A 14,745-nucleotide genomic window follows, 5' to 3' on the forward strand; every position below is an offset into this window, starting at 1 on the left:
TAGACAGTTCATGTTGTCTGTAAATGAGTGCTAAGACCTCTTGTCTTCATAGGGTCATACATGTACCACCTCAGAGTGTATGTTTATCAGGCCCGGAACCTTCTTCCCATGGACAAGGACAGCTTTTCGGGTGAGACATTTTCCACTAAAAAGGAATCGCTATAACACTTTCAAATGAATTGCAAATTTCACCTCTTGCTTTTCATCTGATCATAATGTGGTGACTGTAGCACTGCAGTTGTCAGGTCTTTTGCATTTGGTTTTCCTACAGATCCCTACTGCCATGTGTCCTTTCTCCATGTTAGCAAGACCACAGAGATCATTAAAGCTAACCTCAACCCCACATGGGACCAGACACTCATCTTTAATGACATTGAAATCTATGGAGACCCACAGACTATTGCTCAAAATCCACCCAGTGTTGTCCTGGAGCTTTTTGACAGTGACCAAGTGGTATGACTGCTTACTCACTATGATAATCTGCTTAATCACAATAAAAATCTTTATTATAGCACTGTTTTATATATAGTTAATGAATTGTCAAAAAAAAGTTGATAGTAAAACCTGGAGATTTATAGACTAGTTTCCCTGTCCTGGAAGACATCTGGAAAATGACAAAAATGGATGCAATGTCCTGTAAAAATTTAAGTAAGGCCTTGAAAAAGTTGAGCTATAAAAATACAGAGCTGACTATTAAGAGATAGAGTTTGTGTAATCTAATTCAGAAATTTTAAGTTTATTTTACCAAAATAAAAACAGACTCTCTGTTTCCCTGATACAAAATGAGCAGTGGCCCAAAGTTGGCCCTTGCTGAACAGTTCATCTGGCCCACATACTGTTGTGGAAAGATGGCAATGCACTCATCCAAATCTGGCTGCCGCAACACAGTGACAGCTCAGCCTTGACGAGAGTACATCTCAGCCATGACATTGAGCAGAGCTTATAGCTCGGCCAATTTCTCAAAGTTGAAAAGTTGAACAAACAGGTTTTATTTCATGACCTCAGTATCACAAGGAATGAATGGGAGATAGGACCTTATAATATCTTTGACATTTTTGACCCTTTTTTAAGTAATGTGGGCCAGCTGGACCCATTTGACATGACATTGCAGTAACTGGCTAAGCTTAGTTTAACTAATTTAAGCTCAACCATCCCTTTAAGCTTCTGATTCTGAATTAAAGCTTGTGATAAAATGATATTACTTTTTATTCTCTCAGTAAGGAGTTGTGAGGCTTGTACTGTTGATTTATGTTAAATACATCAGCAGATGTGAGCTACTTTTCAGGAAGAATATGTGCTAGAAATTTTCACAAGAAAGACTAGAAACCTTGGTATTTTTATATACAATCTCTTGATTGTATATAAAGCTGTTGTGTTGATGCACTTCTGTATTGCAGGGGAAGGATGAAGCCATGGGCAGGTGCACATGTCCCCCAGTGGTAAAACTAAACCCCAGCACACCAGTGAGCCCAAAGCTGCTCTGGTTCCCCATCACCATGAAGGGTCGAAATGCTGGGCAAATGCTGGTGGCAGCCGAACTTTTGCTGAATGATAAAGTATGCTATTATCATTAAATCAGTATGTTTTTCACAGGTACCTCACTGTGTTTGCAGGATTGATTGTCACTCTTGTAATGACAGTGTTGTTACATAATTGTACATTTTGTCGTTCGTGATGTATTTGTTAACCTCTAATGAGCTGTTGGGTCCTACTTTGCTGTGTCCAGGCATCTGAGTCTGAACTGCCACTTGTGCCACCCAGAAGAGGAGAGAATCTGTACATGGTGCCTCAGGGGATCAGGCCGGTGGTGCAGCTCACTGCTATTGAGGTAACACGCTGAAGCATGTCATCAACATTATCCCTTTAGTCTTTAGTGTTGGGCAGACAAAGCAGGGAAGAGATAGGCTATTATTTACAGCAATTCTGTGTGTGTGTGTGTGTGTGTGTGTGTGCATGCACTTTTCAGATTTTGGCCTGGGGTTTGCGTAACATGAAGGCATATCAGCTGGCCGCTGTTTCTTCCCCCAGTCTTGTTGTGGAATGTGGAGGGCAGACTGTTCAGACGGCTGTCATCAAAAACATCAAGAAAAACCCAAACTTCCCTGGATCAGTTCTCTTCCTCAAAGTGGTACGGTCCATATACTAAATAATATGTCAAAATAGCTCTTATCAGTGGCAGTTTGTCACCCATCGTTTTAAACTTGATAAGATTGTATAATACCTAGTGAACACTGTATGTATTGTGGCCGAGTGCATTTGTTATCTTGAAGTGCAGATAAGGCACACTCAGTACAAAATATATCACGTTGGATCTTCCTCAACAAAAAACATAGACATCTAAGGGGTAATGTTAAATATACATTCTTGCTCTTCCCAAAGCCCTATCAGCCTCCAGTCTATTTTCCACACACAGTTTCCTCTCATGCTCTCACTGGACATTGCTCATTGCTGTTCTTAATACTTGTTGTATACGTGCTCATACTGCAGAATTTATCATTTAAATTAGGCTCGAAAATGTTGGCCAAATATAATCAGTGAAGTGCTAACATTTAAAAAGCAGGCAAAACTGAATGGCTTATACTTACCAAAAGTTATGGATAAAGTTGCTCATTTGAACCAATTTCCCTAACCTCTAGTTTGGTCTGCACTTTAGTGGCGCATTGCATCTTTTCTTGTTTATTTGTTTATCTTGTTTATCTGCTTCTGCTCATTTTATTTTTAAATTAAGTATTCAGACTCATCTGAACACAGCCTCAAAATGAGTAATTGGTTTAAGGCTCATATAGGCCTTATTGCCAGTTTATTTCAATGCCAGTCAATAGTTTTTGAATATTGTGTATTAGCATTTAGGTTAAATTTCAAGAAATGGGTTTATGTTAAAACCTCTAGAATTAGAAAATCTAAGTAAGTATTAGGTCTAAGAGAATTGAGAAATGTTTGTGACATTTTTATGTGCAAAAAAATTTAGCTCTAACTAGTAAAGGCTTAATGTATTTAGATAATGTTGATTAGGCGGTTGTAGCACACACAATATATAAATTTTATACATGTATATTTGTCTTACAATTTATATAACTGTCTAATATCAATTATAAGACAAATCTAGGCTTACAGTCACTGCTTTGCCAAACAAGTGCTCTTTGCTTTAATAAAATGCTAATTGGAATCTGGGGAGCATGGTGGTGCAGCGGGTAACTTTCCTTAAATCCTCAAAGGAAGTCCTTAGATGGAACACTTGTTTATTTTTTTCCTTGTTTAATTGCCAGTAATGGGTAAACTGCAATAAAATGTAGAAAAAAGCTCCACATGTTCCAAAACTCTTGACTGTTTTTTCACAATATGAATTTTGTATATAAATATTTCTGTCTTTAGCTTCTTCCCAAAGAAGAAATGTACACTCCACCCATAGTGCTGAAAGTGATAGACCACAGGCCCTTCGGCAGGAAACCTACTGTCGGCCAGTGCACTATAGACTCTCTGGAAGAGTATAGGTGTGATCCCTACATGGGCACCTCTGAAGTATCTAGGACTGCAAGAGGTAAGAGATCTGGCACAGTGTGAAAATTGTCTTTGTCAATATCTACTAAATAACATTGCCCCAAATATTTGAATTCCCTGGGTGTTTCATGTTTCAGTGGCCATGATGGTAGCAACCTCTAGAGATGTGATCATTGACATAGAAGACAAAATACCAATCGTAGACAGCAAGGTACAGATACTCCTTCCATGAACACTTGTTTATTATATATCAGAGCATTTTTATGCATTAGTTATATGTTTTAGTTAGAATTTTCATTTGGTGCCATGTGGACAAAAACTTACTTCTGATCTGTCTCATACTTTTTCATTTGTTTCATTTGTTTCACAGCCTGCTGAAAAGGTATGTTTTTACATCTGAGAGGTTTTCTATTAACAATAAAGAAACAATACAACTTAAAACAGAAGTCAGCTGCTGTGCAATTGTAATTTTTTTTTTTTATCAAACTGTGTCTTGTTTTACTGTAAACTGTATTTTAGGTGGATGAAGCTGTGGACTGGTGGAGTAAATTCTATGCCTCTACTGGAGAGCATGACAAGTGTGGCCCGTATCTCCAAAAAGGTTATTCCACTCTAACAGTGAGTTTACTGACCATTCTTTACCATACTATGAACAATCCATACATTTTGAAACAGTAATTAAACAGAATCTATATGACAAGCATGTCTGTTATTGCAGGTTTATGAAAAAGAACTTGAGGCTATACCAGATTTCCATGGCCTGACAGACTTCTGCAACACATTTAAACTGTACAGAGGAAAGAGTGATGATGGTGAAGAGGATCCTTCTGTAGTGGGGGAGTTTAAGGTCAGTATTTTGCCCATAAAAAGCTCTCTTCTCCTTATTCCAAACTGACTTGAAGGATTTGTCAGTAAATACTGAACAGCTGTACTTAATTAAACATACTGGCAGTACATGCTAGTAAACTTTCAAACATAAAGAAAATTAATGATATTCTGCCATCTAGTGGTGGATGTTGCAAGACTGAATATTTTCATCAACTAACCTCAACATAAGTAGTTCTAGGTTTCCAATTTCAACATTTAGGCTTTAATACAGGTCTCTAAATGTATTCACAGGGTTCTTTCAGAATATACCCCTTATCAGATGACCCGGATGTCCAAACTCCTCCTCGGCAATTCCGAGAGTTGCCTGAGAGCGGGCCTCAGGAATGCGTGGTTAGAATTTACGTGTTGCGCTGTATTGACCTGCAACCCAAAGACAACAATGGCTTGGTGAATATACAGAAAACACAGCTGTGTATAAACTAGAGTTTATACTACAATATAAATCAGTGTTGGTTGGTGGTTTCCTGTGTTTATATCTTGTTTTTTTTTTTAGTGCGATCCTTATTTAAAGATTACTCTTGGAAAGAAGACCATTGAGGACAGAGATAACTACAAACCAAACACCTTAAACCCTGAGTTTGGAAGGTGAGACATTGTTGAGTGCTACATGACAAAACGGCAAAAACTTGAGTTATGAAGTACAGTATTCAGATCCATTTGTGTTTTGCAGAATGTTTGAGCTGTCCTGTTTCCTTCCGCAAGACAAAGACCTGAAAATCAGTGTCTATGACTTTGATTTGCTAAGTCGTGATGAAAAGGTTGGGGACACGGTTATTGACCTTGAAAATCGCCTCCTTTCTCGATTTAATGCACACTGTGGTCTTTCCCAGTCATACTGTGTGTAAGTAATGTTTTTCTTCAATGCTATCTATGTTTTTATTTGTCATATAGACATGTATGTAGACATATTATTTATAATCGGTTATGAAAATGTATGCAGCTCTGGAGTGAACCAGTGGAGAGACCAGCTGAAGCCATCTCAGATCCTGGAAAACCTCGCCAGACTGAGAGGACTCCCGCCACCACAGATTGCAGAAGATGGCAGTTCACTGTCTTTTGGAGGACGTAACTACAACCTTCAGGACTTAGGTATTCATGGTGTGATAACTACAGTGTGCATGTACTATTGAAAGATCAGTAGTTCTTAAGTGGTCTTTGTGTGTACTGAGCGTAACTGTTTCTGTGTGGCGCTGCATTGCTAGAGGCCAGTAAAGTGCTGCACCAGCACCTGGGTCCAGCCAAAGAGCGCATATGCCTGCATGTACTGCGCAAACAGGGCCTGGTGTCTGAGCATGTAGAAACCAGGACACTCTATAGCTCCTTCCAGCCCACTCTCTCTCAGGTAAATATATAAGACACAGCATCTTATGCTTCCAGCTACTATAAGCTCATGCTATGCCTGTTCAGAAAGCTGTGAATTATCCTGATCTATCTATCTATCTATCTATCTAGCTAGCTGTCTATCTAGCTGTCCATCTAACTATCTTTCAATGTAATTTTTTTTGTCTGTCCTTTTTAAGGGGAAAGTTCAGATGTGGGTGGATATATTCCCCAAAAGCCTTGGCAATCCTGGACCCCTAATTGATATCAGTCCTCGTAAAGCTAAAAAGTAAGAACCAGTAGTCCTCATGTTCTGCTAATGTGCATTTAGACCTTTAGTGCTGATGAAGTTCCTCTCTGTGTTAAAGGTACTACCTACGGGCTGTCATTTGGAATACCACTGATGTCATTCTGGATGAAACCAGCATTACTGGGGAAAAGATGAGCGATATCTATGTGAAGGGGTAATTTATAACTTTACATATAAATATATTAGGCTTACATGCTGCTAATTAATTCCTTACATGAAAGTCTGTATGAAGGCTTGGGGAAAAATACATTATAGTTAGTGCATGTGAAATGGTATAAAGCAGAGAAAATAGTGGACTACTGTTGTCAATCTGACACAACGTGTAATCTGCAGGTGGATGCCAGGTATGGAGGAGGACAAACAGAAAACTGATGTCCACTACAGGTCACTAGATGGAGATGGAAATTTCAACTGGAGACTAGTCTTTGGCTTTGACTACCTACCAGCGGAGCAGCTGTGTCTTGTGTCAAAAAAAGTGTGTACACGTCTTTAAAATGTAACATCATTTGAGTAAATTAAATGTTTAAAGCAGTAGCCATCAGGGGCTCTTTCTACATCAGTATAGAAAAAATTAACCCTTATTCTTGCAGCACATATTCATTTTCTTACTATTCAAATACTAACCCATAATAGTTACACTGTGTTAAAATGTAGATTTATATGAATGTGTTTTACTGAGCTTTTAGATTATGTAATGAACAACTTTGTATAAGAAACACATTCATCATTTTAATCATAATTTAAAATAAAAAACAATAACAGCTACAAATAGAAAGAATAGTTATGAGCAATTTGTTCTTTAAACCAATTTTTTTTTTTTTTTTTTTTTTTTTTTTTTATCAGGAGCACTTCTGGAGTCTTGACAAAACCGAGTTCAGGATTCCTCCTAAACTGATTATCCAGATATGGGACAATGACAAATTTTCACTGGATGACTACTTAGGTGAATCTCTTCATTTTTTAACTCTCACGTATAAAGAATTGCAGGTTATTTCACATTTTACATACTGCAAAGATATACAGAGAACCATAGTTCCATAACAAACCAAGTTCCCTAACAAATATTCTGGTATTAACTGACTTAGTCCAAAACATCAACACAGCAATGCTTTATAAAAAGACTTTGTACTTGGATGAAAACATCATCCCAGTATTTTCATATGGCTATACCATGATACCATGAGGAATATCTGTTGTGACAGCATGGGTTTTGTTGCGAATGTCAGTTGAGAAATAATGCAATGGGGCTTTGAAGCACAAGATGCAGTTTATACTGCAATACAGTCTAAAAACACTTGTAATGCTCAAGTATAAAATGTATTATGGAACAATGTTAATTGGAATACTGTATTTCACAACCCTACTCATTACACCAAAGCTTTATAAAAGTCTATTCAGAAAGGATAACTGGAATTGTGAAATTGTGCTGTTTCTCAAACAGGTACGGTGGAGTTAGATTTAATTAATCTTATCCCTCCAACTAAGACTTCTGAAAAGTGCAGTCTTGACATGTTGATACAAGAAACAAACAAGAGCATCCCTCCCAAATCACTCTTTGCCCAGAAGTGTGTGAGAGGCTGGTGGCCCTGCGCCATGGAGGAAGATGGCAAGAAGGTTCTGACTGTGAGTAAACAGTAAACACTATGTATCGAGCATATATAGAAAATAGTAAAGCAGAAACTGAAACTCTTGCAATAAAATTACCAGTTTTTGGCCAGTAATTGTCACACTGATGTACATCATATTGTCCCATAGCATATTGTGCCTGTAGATAATGTTATCTAAGTAGCTTATTGTAGCAGACTCCTATTAGACCTGCTGTCTTGGCTATGATGAATATATTTCAGAAGAGACCAATGGTTAGGCAGACAGAGGAGCTGACAGAAGCCCCAATGAGAGAATATGGAGTGTGCAGTTGTGACTATGTGAGACATTGTGTTGTTTGTCAGGGCAAAGTGGAGATGACTTTGGAGATTGTAGATGAGAAGGAGGTAGAAGAGAGGCCTGCTGGGAAAGGAAGAGATGAACCCAACATGAACCCCAAACTGGATCCTCCAAAGTAACAGTCTATTACACACCTCATAAGAGATTCTACAGGAAGTTTGATTGTTTTATATGACACTAATCTCTGTTTATTAATTTCTTTCAACAGCCGTCCAGATACATCGTTCTTGTGGTTCACAAATCCATGCAAAACTCTGAAATTTATTGTGTGGCGCCGGTTTAAATGGGTCTTCATTGGAATCATCATTCTCATACTAGTGGGCCTGTTTGTAGGAATCCTGCTGTACTCGTTGCCTGTAAGTTGTGATTCAGTGTTTTGTAACAGACAATAGCACACAAATACTTTAACCCAATTATATGCAATGCACATGACTTAACGACACCTTTTTCTCTTCCAGAACTACATCTCAATGAAAATTGTGAAGCCTTTCTGATGGGAACCTAAAGAACAGCCATCAGGGTTGAGTTCCTTGGTTTTAATACACCAGCAAGATGAACTCATTGCAACATTTTTAATATAAAATATTTGTACTTCAAGATTAACGAAAGTTTTTGCACTTTTCATTGCACTAATGTTCAGTGTTTTTTTAGCTTTTTATACAATACATATATAAACAAGAAAACATTTTGGTTCAAGGATTGTTTTTTTTTGTTGTTTGTTTTTTTTTTTTTATCAAATTTTAAGTTCATCAGTCTGTTCTGAGTAAAATCAAGTAGACTTCCTTTGCTAATGTACACTTCACCAAATCTTGGCAAATTCAACCTACAACCTACTGTACTGTAAATATTTCTGAAACTGAATGTAACTTTCCTTAATTTCTTTTAAATTCTACCAAAAATTCAACATATACAGTATACCAAGCTTCATGTGTGGTTTATTGAATTAATCCTGACAAAATGGCCTTCAGAGGAATTCGGTGTGACTTATACTTCACTATTTATTTGCTGACTGTCAATGATTCATTTCTAAGTGATTATTGTTTAACACATCTTCTGATGCAAGCTGGAGTCTGTGGGTGTTTTGGATCTTTCAACACAAGACACCTTGCCCAATTTACCTAAGTGAGGCTTTCTAGTCTCCATCAGATCTGCTCTCTGTATACAGAGAGCCACCTGGAGGTTCTCTGTTTTGCATTAAAAAAAAAAAAGCAGAAGAGGTTAAACTGTATTGCAGTTTAAGTACTTGAGGTTTTCACACTGATTCCTGTCACTGTTCACTGTGCTCCTGAACCTAATACATTTATATTATTAACAATACATCAAGGACCACAGTTCTCTGTCTATTTAAATGAGATATGGGCATTTAAAAGAGAAACAATTTGTCAGTGACCCTTATTTAGCTAAATATCTTTGCTTTTGTTGGTTAAGCACAAGACTTAAGAAGACCCCTGCAAATGGCTTATGACTTGATATACTCTTACACCCTACTTTTCAATGCAATGCTGCTGCACCTGATAATATTATTACTAGAAGTAATGTCTGGAAAGCAGTGACTCTGTTGTGATCCCTTTTCATTCACATTCAGTATTCAGCTCACACTTCTTTATCCAAGGGGACCTACATCTGAGACAGGACCTACATCTGAGATACAGCTGAGCAGTTGCTCAAGGATTCAGTAGTCGCAGCTTTGTGATGCTGCCATTTGAACTCACAACCTAATGTTCAGTAGCCCAGAGCCTTAATCAGTTGACCTAGTAGAGCTGTAGGGGAAGTGTACGAGTGTAGTGAAGATGATCAGTTATGAGGATAAATGAAAATTAATTAACAAAGCACAGGCACAAAAGGCACAAAAATATTAATGCAGTACAGTAATAATGTTTACTGTATTTGTCAATAATCATTTGTCGTGCTTTGCAGATTTTCCAATTATTTATATACATTTTAGAAAATACAGTGTAATAATGCTTGAGGTTATACTGGGTATGTTTTTTCTACGTATTTACGACACAACCTCCTCTGCATACGGCAGAATGGAACTGCTACCGTTGTGTCCTTCAAGTCCCGCCCACTGTGGGAAATCAGGGTTTTTATTGGTTGCTCTAGTCTGCCGTAAATGAGTGTTGAAAGACTGAAAGTAAAACAATTCTGCAAACGGCAGAGACGTCGCGACAGCGAGCCTTTTGGGTTCTTCTCTCTGCAGTCTGAGACATAACAGGAAAAAACTCGGGCTGTAGTTGGTGTTTCATTCATTACAATGTACTTGTGTGCAAATTATATTGCGACCTGATAAGAATTTCTGCTCGGCTCTGTCTGAACTGGCAGTTTAGCGAGTTTAGCTAACTAGCTGCTTAGCATAACATGCAAAAGCTTGGCTGCTATCGCTGCTACAGTAAAGTAAACCTCTGAGGGCTGAAGAGGTTTTTAAAACGTCGTTAGCATTGCTCTTAGTGTATTAGTACAATATTATTTCTTCATTGTTTAAGTTAAGCTTGAGGCTATAGAGCTAACTAGCAAGCTAACTAAGCTACTTTGACTGCAGGTCGCTCGAGTTGCAAATACTAGCAGTTGCACTAGCAACAGTTTGATGAATTGCTGCAGAAAACATATATAGAGACACACTATAACTAATCGGCCATGAAAGAATGTACGCTTTACAGAATGAGAAAAGACTGAAACTGGAAGCTGACTGTCACTCTGAGAATTTCTCTGCCAGAAGTGTGGAAGAAACCACTGGAACACACCGAGGTTGGAACAGTCTTCTGCTTGACCTGCTTGTGTATTCACATGTGTGTAGGCTGACTTCAGTATATTTGAATTTTGCAGGTAGTTCACCCACCAATGTGCTGACACCAAATATGGATGAAACTGGGATGGAAGTAAACAGGTAAACATCTCCATTTTACCTGGACACAGCCTTCTTGATCTGATGAATTCGTTTAATACACAGATCCTTTCTGTGATGTTTGATGTGTGTTATTTCCACAGCAATATCACTGGTAACGTGAAGGTTGAAGACATAAGAAGCGATCGCCATAAAACATTTGAGTGCAACAAGAAGGATGCATGTCAGTTGAAAGACAACGACAAGCGTTTTGATGTGTCCCTAAGACAAAAAGATCCAGGTGACCAAAAAGTAGAAGAAACTCCAGGAAGCACTAACTCCAACCCAGAGGCGACGTATGGACAGAATTCACCAAATAGCAGTGTCAGTGATAATGCTGTCATCAAGACGAAGCCCGCCACTGAAGACGAGGCTCTTGTATCTAACTCAACGGATGCTAATCTTGGCAAGGTAGCAAGCATATCTACGGAAAAGGCAAAGATGGATCTCAGTTTATCTCAGAGCACAAGTGCTGATGTAGAGATGCTGAGCCCAGAGAGCCCAACCTGCAAATCCTTGCTATGTAACAGCTCAGAGGAAAGGCACAATCCCTGCACAAAGTCTCAGGCACCTTGTGCTCAATCCTCATCTCCTGTAGAGTCCACTAACATCACTGACCCTGGAGTTGGACCTGGATCTATAAGTGATCCTGACGTGACAGCCATGGAAACGGATAATTCCGACATGCCCGTCTCTGGTGGAAATTCGTTGCTGGCAAATGAAGACTCCAGTGGCAACCAGTCACAAGCAAGGTATATACACACACACACACACATGCAGCAAAGTATATATATATATATATATATATATATATATATATTTTTTAACACAGGTAGTGATTATTTGAATTAACGTCATGTTTTACTTCCTGTTCAGTGACCCAGTGCTGGGGACTTTGCCACATGTGGACAGGAAGTGGTTGGGAACTGCTATAGAGGAGCTGAGGAGGATGCCAATGTGTGCTCAGGCCCTACCCCCGCTCAGGGCAACAGACAACCACAAAGTGCTCATCAGGGTAAGTTCTCTACACCGGTACTTGTAGTAAGTGGTACGACAGTTGATCTGGTTGCAGTTATTTGCGAGATATAGATATTGTCACACTTTTACGTGCGAAAACTACTTCTTATACATAATCAACACATAATGTGATGTGACACAGTGGAAGAATGAACAACATGAACAAAGAAATAAAGAATGTGCGTTTCTTTTTCAGTCTTGAAAACTCTTAATTCGCTCGCGGTGTCTAGTTCAGTGATCTTTTACTCGTCTTCTCTTCCATGCAAAGCAATGAGTATTCAAATTTATGATGATTCTGAAGAGATGATGAAGATATATTTTCTGAATGTCATAGTATTGATGGAAAAAAGCTGATAACTGTAGTTCATGCTCTTAATGTTGGCAATGAAACAAAAATGAGTGCACTTGTTAGCAAAGATGCTCCCTTTCATAATTTCAGATATATGAAACATGGAGCATTATGGATGCCCGCTGTGTTGTAATTGATTCACTTGTTTTTTTTTTGTTTGTTTGTTTGTTTTTATTAAAAACAATTCAGACATCTATTAAAACGTCTGCATTTTTTAAATCGCAATATATCTTTTGGGATTAAAAAAAAAAATGCATACGTTTTAATAGCTGTCCAAATTGTTTCATTGCTCAGCATGTGTGGAAGACGTATATTTTTATAGCCACTACTGAAGAAGCAGTTAACCTGACTTATAATGTCTACTTTTAAAAGCTTTTACCTATTTGCTCTTCGGTTCAATAAAAGATATTTGACCACTGTTAGTAAGTATGCTCTATGTAAAATTGAAGAGATGTCACATTATACCTTGATGTATACAGATACTGTGAGCATTTTAAACTGAACCTTAATAATATTATACTTAATATAATGTTTTTGGCCATGCCCCTCACTATAAATCAGTACTGTGGTGCCTTTTGCTTGATTCCATGGGCACTCTTGTCAGTTTGGAAGGAAAGCAAAACCTTTGACCTCATGCACATAGTCTGCTCTTATCTGTTGGAGTGTGCTCCGGTAGGAATTGTTCAAAAACGTATATAACCACTTTCTTAGAATAACTGAAACTGCTCCGTAAGCAAAATGAGCTAACTTCATTTTTAAAGCTAGAGTGTGTGAAAATAATAATAAAAACATTGAGTCAGGGGACAGATTCCTCTATAACCTGATGTTTTTGAGCTGGTGGGAATCGTCCTGTAACAGTAATTTTCAGTCAGCGCTTTGTCAGGGTTGTTGGTTCAGAATTGGTGGGATACTTGTACGCATACTTGATACGCCAGCGCAGATGCATCTGAGCTTTAGCCTGAACTTCAGGCACAAAGTCTAAAGTCACAAAGCACAGCTACCCAGTGACAGGCAGGTAACCTCAGGTGAGAGAAAGAGTAAGAGAATGAGGATAAGAAAATAAGGAAATCTTATTTAGACTGTGGAATTTGTGTCAGTACGCATTTGAGAATCATTTTAACTAAAGACAATGATAGCCGGCGGTCATCCAATGATCTGTGTCTTTTAGCGACCGTGTCTTACATTCACATGTATGGCACAAGCAGGAGACTCTGAGATTACAGTGATATAATGATAAAACAGAATGAGCACATTTACACCGTGGGAGGTCAGTGAGGCACAGGCGCAGCTGCTTGATAAGGCTTTCTGTAAGCTCTAACTAACTGGTTGACTAGTAAATGTACTCAATAAATGTAAGTTATGTTGATGGGCACAGTAAAGTTTTTGTACTCGTAATACTATAAAGGCAGACTATTTATATCCCCAGAATCACGAATACTGGGCCGTGTCTCAAATCGTGAACTCAGTACACTTTTGGTGTCCCTAATATTTAGGCACACTACTGTTTGGAACACGTTCGTGAATTCTTGTTGAATTACGTAGTATTCTTGCAGTAACACTTTTGTACCAAAAAAAGGCAAAATTTCAAAACCCTTTTTTAAAACACCCTGCAGCTTTAATAATTTATAAAGATGTTGTACTTGTTTTCTGTATCAACCTGGGTTTATAGTCCAGAATAAACTAGAACACTGAATTGCGCACTTATCTTTCTTTGCTTTACAGACTGACCTGCTCAAAGAAGGCGAGGTCCCTGTTCCGTACCCGAGCAAATTCCGAGATGCCTGGGATGATATGACTGTTAAGATGCCCTGCTCAGAAAAGAACCTGTTTCCTATGGAGAACGAGGTAGATTTTACCTTCAGACTGAGCACAACTCCACAGAAGTAGTGTATAAGTCTACGTTAGATTGTTAACAGCGCATCTATGAGATAATAATTAGACAGCTGATGTAAGTTGGACATGAGTGCTGAACTCAGTTTCCGTGTTGCCATGTTGTCTCAGGATGGAGTGCAGAGTCGGTGGGAGCTCATTATTTCTGCCTTGGAAACTGAATGCAAAAGTTCACTGGATATTCGGGTAGGTTTTAAGGTTGATAATTTATGTACATAGAGTTGTTGTGTGCAGTTTTATACTAACATTACCACTGGAAAATGCAAAATTATATATAAAAAAAAAAAATTATACGGAGTGCTTTTTTTTTCTTGAGGTCATATGATGCACAGCTTGATATGTGATTATCAATCCTGTGTATTAATTATAGATATAAAACACTCAACAATTAAACACAATCCGAATTAAAACTGTTTAGATGCAACATAGCATGCGTGCAGTTCTATTTGGGTTCTATTATTGTTCTAATGCAGACATGTCAAACTCTAGGCCCAGGGGCCACATCCGGCCCATGATACAATTAAATCCGGCCCCCGAGATAATTTCGGATGTCTATTATTAATGGCCCGCCAGTAAATCGCTCTCAGACCACTCACACTACCCTAAATCCCACAAAACGAAAAGTGGACTTTGAAAACAGGGGCTTTT

General features: G+C 38.3%; 2 protein-coding genes across 3 annotated transcripts in view; both read left to right on the plus strand.

The window, feature by feature from the left end:
• myofl (myoferlin like) overlaps positions 1–8,875 on the plus strand; it is a 29,541-nt gene extending 20,666 nt beyond the window's left edge. Inside the window, exons 32-54 of the mRNA XM_034302786.2 lie at positions 53–130; positions 272–453; positions 1,398–1,556; positions 1,727–1,828; positions 1,967–2,128; positions 3,373–3,538; positions 3,636–3,709; positions 3,869–3,880; positions 4,018–4,116; positions 4,217–4,345; positions 4,618–4,773; positions 4,880–4,971; positions 5,057–5,227; positions 5,327–5,475; positions 5,589–5,728; positions 5,907–5,995; positions 6,075–6,170; positions 6,350–6,491; positions 6,860–6,959; positions 7,458–7,639; positions 7,966–8,075; positions 8,169–8,316; positions 8,419–8,875. Of these exons, the coding sequence (XP_034158677.2) occupies positions 53–130; positions 272–453; positions 1,398–1,556; positions 1,727–1,828; positions 1,967–2,128; positions 3,373–3,538; positions 3,636–3,709; positions 3,869–3,880; positions 4,018–4,116; positions 4,217–4,345; positions 4,618–4,773; positions 4,880–4,971; positions 5,057–5,227; positions 5,327–5,475; positions 5,589–5,728; positions 5,907–5,995; positions 6,075–6,170; positions 6,350–6,491; positions 6,860–6,959; positions 7,458–7,639; positions 7,966–8,075; positions 8,169–8,316; positions 8,419–8,454 (2,774 nt within the window). The 3' untranslated portion in view covers positions 8,455–8,875. The remainder of the gene's footprint in view (positions 1–52; positions 131–271; positions 454–1,397; positions 1,557–1,726; positions 1,829–1,966; positions 2,129–3,372; positions 3,539–3,635; positions 3,710–3,868; positions 3,881–4,017; positions 4,117–4,216; positions 4,346–4,617; positions 4,774–4,879; positions 4,972–5,056; positions 5,228–5,326; positions 5,476–5,588; positions 5,729–5,906; positions 5,996–6,074; positions 6,171–6,349; positions 6,492–6,859; positions 6,960–7,457; positions 7,640–7,965; positions 8,076–8,168; positions 8,317–8,418) is intronic.
• Positions 8,876–10,058: 1,183 nt separating this feature from the next.
• Positions 10,059–14,745, plus strand: part of parga (poly (ADP-ribose) glycohydrolase a) — a 30,668-nt gene continuing 25,981 nt past the window's right edge. Inside the window, exons 1-7 of one of the 2 annotated variants that reach the window (XM_053232821.1) lie at positions 10,066–10,216; positions 10,618–10,705; positions 10,784–10,844; positions 10,946–11,593; positions 11,718–11,856; positions 13,930–14,052; positions 14,209–14,283. In XM_053232821.1, coding sequence (XP_053088796.1) covers positions 10,816–10,844; positions 10,946–11,593; positions 11,718–11,856; positions 13,930–14,052; positions 14,209–14,283 — 1,014 coding nt within the window. In that variant the 5' untranslated portion in view covers positions 10,066–10,216; positions 10,618–10,705; positions 10,784–10,815. Of the gene's footprint in view, positions 10,706–10,783; positions 10,845–10,945; positions 11,594–11,717; positions 11,857–13,929; positions 14,053–14,208; positions 14,284–14,745 lie in introns of both variants that reach the window. The other variant, XM_026940301.3, reaches the window with a different exon arrangement.

Source organism: Pangasianodon hypophthalmus, chromosome 3, assembly GCF_027358585.1.
Source record: "Pangasianodon hypophthalmus isolate fPanHyp1 chromosome 3, fPanHyp1.pri, whole genome shotgun sequence".
In the NCBI taxonomy this organism is placed as follows: Eukaryota; Metazoa; Chordata; class Actinopteri; order Siluriformes; family Pangasiidae; genus Pangasianodon; species Pangasianodon hypophthalmus.